Source organism: Anomaloglossus baeobatrachus, chromosome 2 (genome assembly GCF_048569485.1).
Source record: "Anomaloglossus baeobatrachus isolate aAnoBae1 chromosome 2, aAnoBae1.hap1, whole genome shotgun sequence".
Taxonomy (NCBI): Eukaryota; Metazoa; Chordata; class Amphibia; order Anura; family Aromobatidae; genus Anomaloglossus; species Anomaloglossus baeobatrachus.
The window spans coordinates 136,824,582-136,837,017 of record NC_134354.1 but is presented as its reverse complement, the minus strand read 5'-3'; the positions used below and the strand labels follow the sequence as shown (position 1 = coordinate 136,837,017).

At 44.9% G+C, this 12,436-nt stretch overlaps 1 protein-coding gene across 2 annotated transcripts in view; it reads left to right on the top strand.

The window, feature by feature from the left end:
- The first annotated feature begins 263 nt into the window (after positions 1–263).
- The window catches only part of LIMK1 (LIM domain kinase 1), a 183,424-nt gene continuing 171,251 nt past the window's right edge, over positions 264–12,436 (top strand). For both annotated transcript variants that reach the window (XM_075335372.1, XM_075335371.1), the window contains exon 1: positions 264–765. In XM_075335372.1, coding sequence (XP_075191487.1) covers positions 708–765 — 58 coding nt within the window. In that variant the 5' untranslated portion in view covers positions 264–707. The remainder of the gene's footprint in view (positions 766–12,436) is intronic.

Here is a 12,436-nt window from a genome sequence, read left to right as displayed (position 1 = left end):
GAGGAAAAAACTTGGTTATGGGCACATCCTCATAGACTAACATCGGTCCGAGAGCGGGTCACTGTTTGGTTGGATTGCACAGAGACTGAATATTCGCTTCTCTGCACTTGCCCTTATAAGATTATATATATAAAGAAATATTGTCTTTTTTTGGGGTTGTCTGAAGAAAAAAATCCGCTTGCCAGCCCCGTACTGTATACAGTATGTAATAACACTATCCACCAGGGAGGGCGCAGTGCGGTGAGGTAATCCTGTACGTGTAATGGCTCAGCACTGACGCAGCATTGTGCCGCTCTCAGGATCCTGCCGGTGACATAATGCTGCTCCAGCCTCACACACAGGAGCATCTTTCCCAGGGATTCTGCATGGTTGTCCACCCTCCTCCCATTCTGCTCTGTAGCATCTGTGTGTAGCAGCGCTTCCCATACGAGGGACCAGCCAGGAGGACCCGCTGTCTGCACGGGGAGCGCACACTGGACCCCGGCCGGCCTCACACACTAGACCCCGGGCCGGCCTCACACACTGGACCCTGGACCGGCCTCACACACTGGACCCCGGACCGGCCTCACACACTGGACCCTGGACCGGCCTCACACACTGGACCCCGGACCGGCCTCACACACTGGACCCTGGACCGGCCTCACACACTGGACCCTGGACCGGCCTCACACACTGGACCCCGGGCCGGCCTCACACACGTGGGGTGAATGAGGTTGATGTTACTGTGCTGCTCCTGGAGTGAGGAACACATGGGAGAAGAGGAAGGTGAGCCCTGACTGTCCTGCCATGCAGCATGCAGCACTGTCCTGCCTGGGGCACCATGAAGGGGTCTGCAGCCCAAGGTGCAGAGGTGCAATGGCTGCAGCTGTTCTGCACATTGCCAGGCTTTCTCTTATCTGGGGCTAAGCTTTCATTGTGTATCCTATCCCTGTATCTGAATACCCTGGCCACGGTGGAGAAGCCCCCTACAGCCCCTCATGCCCTAGCTGCCCATGCCCTAGCTGCCAGGCTATGCCCTCACTATAGTGGTATTCCCCCTGTGCAGGTGCATTACTGGTATTGTCAGCAGTAACCTCTAATGTAGCAGAATATTGGGGTGCGATCTGCTGAACCCCTGGAGACTGGTTTGGGATTTGTTATCAGCACCGTGCAGTCATCACATGTGCTGGGAAATCTGACAATTCGCTGTCACCTACATCTTACATCCGGATGATGGATCTCCGGGAATTCTGACTGTTTTCAGTTTATTTACGCTCTTTCTATATCAGCACTCCTATATGTCATATTGCTATATTATTATATTGTTGTTATTATTGTTATTATTATATTATTACGTCTGTGGTTATAGTGATGATGTCCAATTACTGAGACGTCTTCTAAGATATGGACCGCTGGTCGCTCCTGTGATTGAGGCACTGCTGTGTATACAGAATATGTATATACTATCCTGTATACAGTAGTGGGATTCTCATAGATTCCCTGATATTTGGTATATATGTGGTGACTCTCACCTGGTAGTGCAGAGAAGGTAGCTCAGTCCTATATGATCACTCTCCTCTTTCTCATAGACACTTTATTAGTTAATAACATGCTTACATTCCAGTCTATTTTGCATGCAATGCCTGATGGCTGGTGATCAGTGCAGCCGTTCTGGTTGTGATTGGTGGCAGTGGTACCGCTTACTCTACGGCAGCAGAAGCTTTATTATTGTTATGAATGTCATTCCCATTCATTAGGTATTATGTATCCACATCAATCTAATGCTGTGGTTGTGGATGCGGATGTAAGATTAGGAGCCGGGCCCTCACTACTCCTGTATCTGATAACTTGTATCTGATGTTGTCTGTATATGTCTTTTATGAAATGTAAAGCGCTGCGGAACATGTTGGAGCTATAGCAATAAAAAATGTTATTATTATGATCTTCTGTTTATACAGTTAGATTGATAAATGCCCTGGGTGTTGGCAGGTTGAGGTGTTTTGCAGACGTGCCGGCGTCTATGGTGCGATCCACTGGGCGCTGTTGTTACTATTACAGTAGATTGATAAACTCTTGACAAGTCGCCATAACACAGTGTGCGGTCACATAACATGGGATTAGTATAATGAATGGAGGTAACCGGTGCAGTGAGTTAAAGGGGATCTCCTGGACCTCCGGCCTGTTGTGCTCAGCGTCATCTTCTGCCGGCACAGACAGTACAGACCTCTGGACAGTCTCTTTAACACTTAGAAAAATTCTATTTCCTTGCAGGTTAATAGCATTCTGAATCTGCCCGGGACCTGCATATTAGACCCCGCTGCCGGAAGAACAAGAGCTTTAATCTTCCCAGCAGTGTCAGTCACGGCTGTGTATGGAGATCGGTGGCTGTAACCATGCCCCCTCCCACTGACTGAAAGCTTCCTCTAATGTTGAGCAGCTGTCAGTCAGTGCAAGGGCATGGTTATAGCGGCCGCTTTCCATACACACAGCGGTGACTGAACCTGCACTGGTGCCGCCTCCATGACTGAAACCAGGACACTGCTGGGAGGATTAAAGCTCTTTTCCTACCAGCAGCAGGGTCTAATGTGCAGGTGCCAGGCAGGTTCAGAATGCTATTAACCTGCAGATTAACCTCATATCTCCAAGTTAATAGCATCTCTCCATATGACAGGTTCCCTTTATGTTACACTTACACCGGCCGATACTGGGGAATGAGTGTTCCTAGGAGAGCTTGTTTTCCGATTATCAGATAAACAGACCGCCGGGTCACCCAATCATCCAGCAGATCGCTCCCGTGGTCAATATGTCCTGCCAAGAACAATGATTCTCTATGCGCACATGTAGCGTTCATTAACACGTGGCAGTTGGGAGCGTTTCTTGCCGCTGCTCCGCAGGTGCCACAGGTGAAGCTCAGATCATTGAAAAGCTTAATTAAAAAGCTGCGTGCATTAATGTAATAATATATACTTACCCTTTACTCTCCATTACAGAGCTGTGTCCCTGATCATAAGGAGTAAAAAGGTAATGACCCCATTAGAAGGGTCGATCCCAGCTAATGAACATTGTATGGGCACATAGCGATTTTTTTTTATGTTAACAATTTGGACTTGGACTGTAAGCGATGGTTTACAGCTTTCTCTTGTAAGCAGCTCATCACCTGTTCACACCTATTTTTTAAGTAGGCCTAAAAAACATCTCAGTTGAGGAACGAATGTTTTGCTCGTACGTCAGGCGGTTGCCCTCCTGTTTAGTTATGGCATTCATTGGGGACGATCATTCCTGTGAACTTGGTCTTATGATTATTAGCTCATCTAAATAGGCCATAAGTATATGTTGTTATTATTAATAATCATTTTATTAATTATTTCAGATGTATTGATGCTTGTGAGCAGCCTATCCTGATTTTTAAGGGGAACCTGTCATCGGGTTTTTATACCCCATACTGATGTAAAGTTCCTGTAACGCTTATTACTTTCTTTTAGAAATTCGTAGTTCCTCTTGAGGCCTCTTTCACACGTTCGTGTTTGCACGGTCCATAGTGTAGGTTCGTATATGTGTGTCCGTGTGTGTGTTCAGCGTGTGCTGTTAGTGTAACATCCGCATAGCAAACGGCAGCATGAACTTCTATACTTACCTGTCCATGGTGCTGCTGCTTCCGGTCCTCAGTGCAGTGAATATGTAATGAGTGGGGGTTGGAAGCAAGTGATGGCAGTGCTGGAGACATCAGCGGTGGAGACAGATGAGTATAGAAAAGCATTTTATTTCACAGACACGTGGTTTTCTCCGGTACATGTCGTACGGATCACATCAGTGTGCAGTCCGTGTGACACCTTTGCTGCTAAGAAAAGCAGACATGTCTACGTGTGGAGCACACGGACACACGGTCGATGTGAAAAGACGCAGGTGGGCCAGACCTATTGATTTTAATGGGTCTACGTGTGTTCGTGTCTCCGATACGTGTGAAAATGATCATCACACATACCGGGCACATGGACATGTGAAGGAGGCCTTAGAGAAATTGATTGTTGATTTTCTATGCAAATAAGGCACAAGCTCCACCACAATGTACTGAAAAATGGGAAAACAAATTTCCTAGTGGGGTGAAATTGGGAAAAAATTGTTTCCACCATTATTTTCAGGTGTTGATTATATGAGTCCATTGTGAACTATCCTTTCAACGTGAGTCCTCAGATAAATATCCTTTATAGTTTTTATTATATTTTATTTTATATTATTATATTTCAGAAATATGTTAAAAAATTACGGTAAATTTTGTTTGTGTCACCATTTCTAAGACCTCTAACGGTGCACGATGGAGAGACTTGTAGCCTAATGCTACAGTAAAGTTAATTTTCCTGCTCACTAACTAATCATTTGTGGCCAGACGCACTTTATTATTATTATTATTATTATTATTATTATTATTTTATTTTAGATGTTTTCTTTATTACTTTGTATTGGGAAGTGGCTATGGTAGTTGTGTTTGCCCTGAATTATTGAGGGTGATAGGAGTGGGCTGGAGCTGGGGATATTGCTGGAGTGGATGCTGGTACAGTACAGTAGTAATGAATGGTGACAGATGGCTGACCCAGCATTAATTACTATAAGTGCATCTGGAGATACAAAGATATGGGGGGATTGGTGTATCTCTGTAGTTATCACTGTTCTGTATTCTATAAATCAATATTATTACCAGATAATTATTACATATGCCCAACGCTAGTGCACAAAGCACTTTTTGATGTAGGTTATATGTATGTGTCATGTAGTTAAATTTTACATGACATTATATACAAAAATGTGCAATGAAACTCAGAGCAGAATGTATACATTAAACTCATCCATAGGGATTCACTCATCCAAAGGAGCAAAAAAAGTGTCATTTTAGCCTCGAACAAAATATTGTGCATCAATATCCTCTTACTGTATAAAAAAGTACAGCAGTGTGCCATCTGCAAAATAGAGGATACTGTCCAGTACACGTAAGCAAGTGTACACGCATATGGTGGAATATGTCTGAAACCTTCTCATGGGTATACCTTCCAAACGCTTAGAGGTTGTCCCCTACTTTTACATTGATGGCTTATCCTTAGGATAGGTCATCAATGTCTGATCAGCCGGGGATGGACTTCCCACACCCCCGCTGATCAGCTGTTTTTGGTGCCGGAAGCAGCAGGTGGCAAGAGATGCTCAGTTCTGGAGATGGCCTGTCTTCAGATAGCAGCCGGATACTGCACATCTACCTCCTATTGATTTGAATCCTTAGGATATGTCATCAATTTCTGTCTGGCCAGGGTCTGACACCCAGCACTCCCACAGATCTGCTATTCTTGGTGCTGGCAGCAGCAAGTGGCTAGAAATGCTAAGTTGTGGAGCTGCCCCATCTTCAGATAGCGGCCGTGGCTGACTACTGCACATCCGCCTCCTATTGATTTGAATCCATAGGATAGGTCATCAGTGCCTCATTGGCCAGGGTCCGACACCTGTCACCCCCGCCGATCAGCTGTTCTTGGTGCCGCCAGTGGCCAGGAATGCTCAGTTCTGGAGCTGCCCTGTCTTCAGATAGCAACCTTAGCCAGGTACTGCACATCTGCTCCCAATTGATTTGAATCCTTAGGATAGGTCATTATTGTCTGATAGGCTGGGGTCCGATACCCAGCACCCCCGCCGATCAGCTGTTCTCTGTGCTGGCAGTGGCAGCAGGTGGCTGGAAATGCTTGGTCCCGGAGCTGTTCCATCTTATGATAGCAGCTGCTGACGATTACTGCACATCCGCCTCCTATTGATTTGAATGGGAGGTGAATGTGCAGCGCCTCTATGAGTTGATGGGGCAGCTGCATAACTGAGCATTTCTGGCCACATGTTGCCCCTGTAGGCACCAAGAACAGCTGATCGGAGGGGGTCCTAGATATCGGACCCCGTCTGATCAGACATTGATGACCTCTCCTAAGGATAGGCCATCAATCTTAAAGCAGTGGACAACCCCTTTAGGCCCTGTGCGCACGCTGCGGTTTTTGCCGCGGTTTTGCTGCATGAATTGCTGTAGAAAATGTTCATAACCTTGCTGCAGTCCTTCCCCAGCAAAACCTAAGGTAAAAAAAATGCTGTGCGCACACTGTGTTTTTTTTTTCCCCTACAGGTTTAGCTGCAGAATTTCTGCAGCAAAAATAATGTGCATATAATTTCTGTTCCGCAGGTGCCTGCACTTTTTGCTATAGATAATGGTAAAAAAACGCAGGGCACAACCTGCGGAAAATTCGCAACAAAACCACGGAAAATCGCAGTAAAACCGCATGCGTTTTCGGGTGCGGTTTGCTGCGTTTTTTTTACCGCAAGTGCGGTAATCTTTCAGAGGGTGCAGAATTTTCTTAAGAAAACTCCATTTTCTAGTGCGCTCAAGGCCTTAAACACAATTTACACAAAGCCCGATGGAAAGGAAGTATTAACTCACAGGGGCGGAATATAAATGCACATCCCAATTTTTGGATTTAGATTTTTTAACTATTTAGAAAAGCTTTTATAATTTCCTCTACACTTCACAAATACTTACTATTTAGTGTTGTTATATTACTAAAAAAAATCCCAATAAAAATAAAGTAAAGTTACAATAAGTGTAAAAATTCACGGGGTGTGAATACTTTTGTTAGACACCGTAATTGCCGCCTACACAAGACGAGCATAAATAAATAATTAAAAGTATTTATACACTTATAACAATATAATTTTTCGTTGATTAGTTTTCTTTATTTTTGGGAAACCCCTGTACTGTGTTAGAGGTTTCAGGCGGAGGAGATGCATTCTCTTTTCTCAGTAATCTTCGGATATCACAATTATAGGCTGTGATTTTTTTTCTCCATGTTTCAAAAAAGAAGTTACCAGCTTTTCTGTGTTCATGTTGAGCCACCTAGATCTGTCACTCCTTATTAATAATGATAATTAGACTTAGAAGAGTTTGGGGGAAGGTGGGGGAAATTCAGACTCGCAGGATTACTTTCCGGTAAGATTCCCAATTATTTGTTTCGCTTCCTGGCTATGTATACAATTACTGAAATAAAAAAAACAGATCTCTGCCAGGTGCCCCCGTGCACATTTATGAGGATGAAGACCCATGGGGAGTTAGGGGCACCAGAATGTTTTGCACAAATTTTTTTAAACAATTTAATTTGTCAAAAAGAATTGAAGACTCTTTAGGGGGCTTTACTCAGTAACGATATCGTTATCGTGTGGACCCGCCCCCTCGTTTGTGCGACACGTTCATATCGCTGCCCATCACGCACAAAATTGCGCTCCCCCGTCACACGCTTACCTGCCCTGCGACGTCGCTCTGGCTGGCGATCCGCCTCCTTTCTAAGGGGTCATGCGGCATCACAGCGACGTGACACGGCAGGCATCCAATAGAAGCGGAGGGGCGGAGATTAGCGGGATGTAAACATCCCGCCCACCTCCTTCCTTCCGCATAGCTGGTGGAGGCAGGTAAGGAGATGTTCCTCGCTCCTGCGGCTTCACACACAGCGATGTGTACTGCCGCAGGAACGAGGAACTACATCGCTAATGAAAGGTGACCGATTTTTGGTTTTAGGACGACCTCTCCGCGGCAAACGATTTGTGCCACTTTTGCGATCGCTTTAGGTCGCACAAAGTGTCACACGCTGCGATATCGTTAATGACGCCAGATGTGCGTCACAAACACCGTGACCCCGACGATAAAACATTAACAATATCGTAGCGTGTAAAGCCCCCTTTAGAGTCCCCCTTCATATGTTCGTGTTTCCGGTACGCTTGGCATCCGTTTTTTCACGCCTACCCACTATAACCTATGGTGCTATGGTGTATATTTACACAAAACGTGTGTCCATGTAAAACACATGGAGACTTGTCCGTTTTATCCTCTGGCAGCACAAATAACAAGAGCCAGTACAAGTCTATGTGTCAGTGAAAAACACGCACAGAACATGGACGGCATCAGTGTGCCATGTGTGCTGTGTATACAATTATTGAAATCAAGAAAACAGATCTCTGCCAGGTGCCCCCGTGCACATTTATGAGGATGAAGACCCATGGGGAGTTAGGGGCACCAGAATGTTTTGCACAAATTTTTTTAAACAATTTAATTTGTCAAAAAGAATTGAAGACTCTTTAGGGGGCTTTACTCAGTAACGATATCGTTATCGTGCGGACCCGCCCCCTCGTTTGTGCGACACGTTCATATCACTGCCCATCGCGCACAAAATTGCTCTCCCCCGTCACACGCTTACCTGCCCTGCGACGTCGCTCTGGCTGGCGATCCGCCTCCTTTCTAAGGGGTCATGCGGCATCACAGCGACGTGACACGGCAGGCATCCAATAGAAGCTTTTTAAACGCTGTACGTGTTTAACATTGAAATGAAAGTATACAAGAAGCTTTGTAATATATTTATTTCTTTAGCCAAATGGGAAAAACACGGATGACTCTCTGACACACTAATAGAGAACACTGATGGGAAACACTAATGGCACTTTGATAGAACACATTGATGGCACTCTAATGGAAAACACTGATGGCACTTTGAAGGAATACACTGATGGCACTCTGATGACACACAGATGGCAGTCTAATGAAAAACATTGATGGCAATTTGATGACATATGCATGGCACTCTGATGGCACACCAATGGAAAACACTGATATGACTGATGGAAACCACCTATGGCACTCTGATGGAAAACACTGGTGGCACTTTGAAGGAATACACTGATGGCACTCTGATGGGAAAACACTGATGGTACTCTAATGACACATGGATGGCACTCTGATGACACACTTGTGGAAAACACTAATGACAACAGTACCAGTCTGTTATGTACATGTTTTATACGCACGTGAGAATGGGGCCTAAAGGTGTATAAAAAAAAGGGTTGTGGTTTTCTTGAGCTTATTGATATATTTGACTTTTTAGGCACAACATTATCCAAACAGCGGTATAAAAACCAATGAAAGTCTAATGTTCTCCAGACGTGTTCCAAATATATCAAACAGCCCACATTACGGTGAAAGACTGTGCTCGTCTACTGATAGCCTTATCTACATTTATGCTGTTAGAATGATAGCCAACATTAGAACATCTGCCCCCATGTCTTCTAATTAGGGAAGGTTGGCTCTGGGGGTCATCTCTGTATCAGTAAACAGGCAGTTATTTTTATTATTGGTATATTGCATTCAGTGTAGCAGAACGTTTGAGAAGAATTATGGTATATAATAATATTTTACTGAGTTTTTTTATGTATTTGTGTGATATACTACTGTTTGCCATAGTGATGATATTTTTGGGTCTATAGGCATAATTAAATAATCAGCAACTCTTCTGACCACCTATTGAGATAAGTGGGCTTTACACACAACGACATCGCTAACGAGATGTCTTTGGGGTCTCGGAATTCGTGACGCACATCCGGCCTCGTTAGCGACGTTGTTGCATGTGACACGTACAAGCGACCGTAAATGATTGAAAATACTCACCAAATCGTTGATTGTTAACACGGCGTCCATTTCCCAAATGTTGTTGCTGATTTTGGACGCAGGTTGTTCGTCGTTCCTGAGGCAGCACACATCGCTACGTGTGACACCCCAGGAACGATGAACAACACCGTACCTGCATCCTCCGGCAACGAGGTGGGCGTGACTTTCATGCAGCTGCTCTCCGCCCCTCCGCTTCTATTGGACGCCTGCCGTGTGACGTCGCTGTGACGCCACACAAACCACCTCCTTAGAAAAGAGGCTGTTCGCCGGCCACAGTCACGTCATCAGGAAGGTAAGTATGTTTGATGGATACCAGCCATTTTGTACGACACGGGCAGCAATTTGCCCATTACGCACAAACGACGGGGGCGGGTGCTTTCACCAGCGACATCGCTAACGATGTCGCTGTGTGTAAAGCAGCCTATAGACCAGAATATTTATGGATAGATGAAACAAAAGTATGGATAGACAGATGCCCCGTCTGATAGTATGAACCATCTATGTTGGTTCATCCTATTGACAACACTTGTGTATTTTGTTATCTATTAATGGGTATTTTATCTACAATAACTTTTTATTATTTCTGTTAGGCTGGTTTTCGTGGATCGATTTTTTTCAGATACAAGAAAAATGGTCCATCTGTTTTGCAGTGTACTAGACCCATTTTGGTCCATTTGTCAGTTTTTACAATCCTTGTAGCATCCTGTTATTATCCTTAAAGGCAACCTGTCACCAGATTTGGGGCCTATAAGCTGCGGCCACCACCAGTGGGCTCTTATATACAGTATTCTAACATCCTGTATATATAAGAGCCCAGGCCGCTGTGTAGATCGTAAAAATCACTTTATAATACTCACCTAAATGGTCGCTGTGGTGCAGTTGGGTCATATGGGCGTCTTTGTTCTCCGGTGCCGGCGCCTCCTCTTTCGGCCATCTTTGTCGTGCTTCTTCTGAATCTGGGGTGCATGACACGTCCTATGTCATTCACACTCGCTGGCATTCAGGTCCTGAGCAGGCGCACTTTGATCTGCCCTGAGCAAGGCAGATCAAAGTGTTGTAGTGCGCTTGTACGGGACCGGCGAGTGTGTATAACGTAGGACGCGTCATGCACACAGGCTTCAGAAGATGGCCAAAGATGGCAAAAAGAGGAGGCGCCGGCACCGGAGAACGGAGATGCCCATATGACCCCACTCCACCGCAGCGACCATTTAGGTAAGTACCGTATTATAAAGTGATTTTTATGTTCTACGCAGCGGCCTGGGCTCTTATATACAGAATATTAGAATGCTGTATATAAGAGCCCACTGGTGGTGGTCGCAGCTTAAAGGCCCCAAAACTGATGACAAGTTCCCTTTAATAGCCCTTCGGCTGGGTTCACACTATCGTATTTTCTTCATCCGAGAAAAATGTAGGGGGATCCATGTTTCTCAGATGTGGAGAAGACTAGAAAAATAAGATTCTCCATCTTCTCCATTTTGTCATCCGAGTGTGGTCCAGCTTAGGCTACTTTCACACATCCGGTTTTTGCTCTGCGGCACAATACGGCGCTCTGCAGAAAAACCGCAACTGTTTTTTTTGCCGCCGGTTGCCTTTTTTTTTTTGCATAGACTTACATTAGTGCCATATTGTGCCACATGGGCTTGCGTTCGGTCCGGTTTTTGCCGCATGCGGCAGATTTAGCCGATGCCGCGGCCGGATGGAACGTTCCCTGGCACGTTTTTTGCTCCAGCAAAAAAACTGCATCGCGCCGCATCCGCCCGCTGCGGCGCATTTTTCAATGCATGCCTATGGACGCCGGATGCGGCGCGATGCGGAAAAAACCGCATCCGGCCGCCGCATGCGGTTTCTTCCACTGCGCATGCTCAGTAGCGTGCCGCAACCGGAAAAAAACGGACGGGCTGCATGTAAAAACTTATGCAAAGGATGCGGTGTTTTCGCCGCATCCGTTGCATAGGTTTCACAGCCGGATTGAGCCGCACTGCTCAAACCGGATGTGTGAAAGTAGCCTTAAATGGCCGAGCGCCACCTGATTCTTGGAGGCAAATTGTGCATGCTGCAACATTGTTCCTTGTAGGAAAAAATCAGACGTGCACGACCTCATTGAATAACATTGGTCCGAGAGTCGGATCGAAAATACAGTCTTCTGCACGAGCCCTGAACAGTTAATAGTTAATACCAATTTCTAATATGATGTCAATTAGAAGCATTAGATGCCGGTCATTACACACAGTGAGTATCACATAGAATTAAAATTACCTAGAGTGGCTAAAAGAAATGGGATTGTACAAATTAAACCTTACGCTTAAGGGGAATATGTGAAATTACACTAAATGTTCATCACGACAATCACTAAACCATGTCGCCCATGCACACTGGAAAAGTGCAAAAGCAGAAACAAGAAGAATAGACCTGTACAGACAATACATTTATATTCCATGTAGTTCCTCCCAGAACCAGCTAAATGTGCCTCAGCCACATTCATATGACAATGATTATACATGACACGTTCCCTAAAGCAAAAACTTTACTTCCACGGTGCGTCCTGAGACATTTAACAAGCGCAATGGAAGGAGTCCTTGTGTAGATGCCACTGCTGAGCCTTTAAAGGGGACATCCTTTTTTCCCAATTTATCATTGTATATTCACATGGATAGAGATCTGCAATTGTCCTGCGCCATGTTACTTCCAGCAGAAAATTCCATCAGCCAGAGAAGGCAGATACAGATAGGTCCAGAAATATTTGGACAGTGACAGTGATTCTTCATGATTTCAGCTCTGCAGGCCGATATTTCTTATTTAAATATGTGATGCTTTGCCAGGGCTTTACTGTAGTTGATTGAGGATCTTTTTCTATTAATTTTGTGTTAAGTACCGTATTTTTCGTTTTATAAGACGCACCCCAAATTCAGAGGGAAAAAAAAAGGTAAAGAGGTAAAAAAAAATATATGGAGTCTGTTTTAT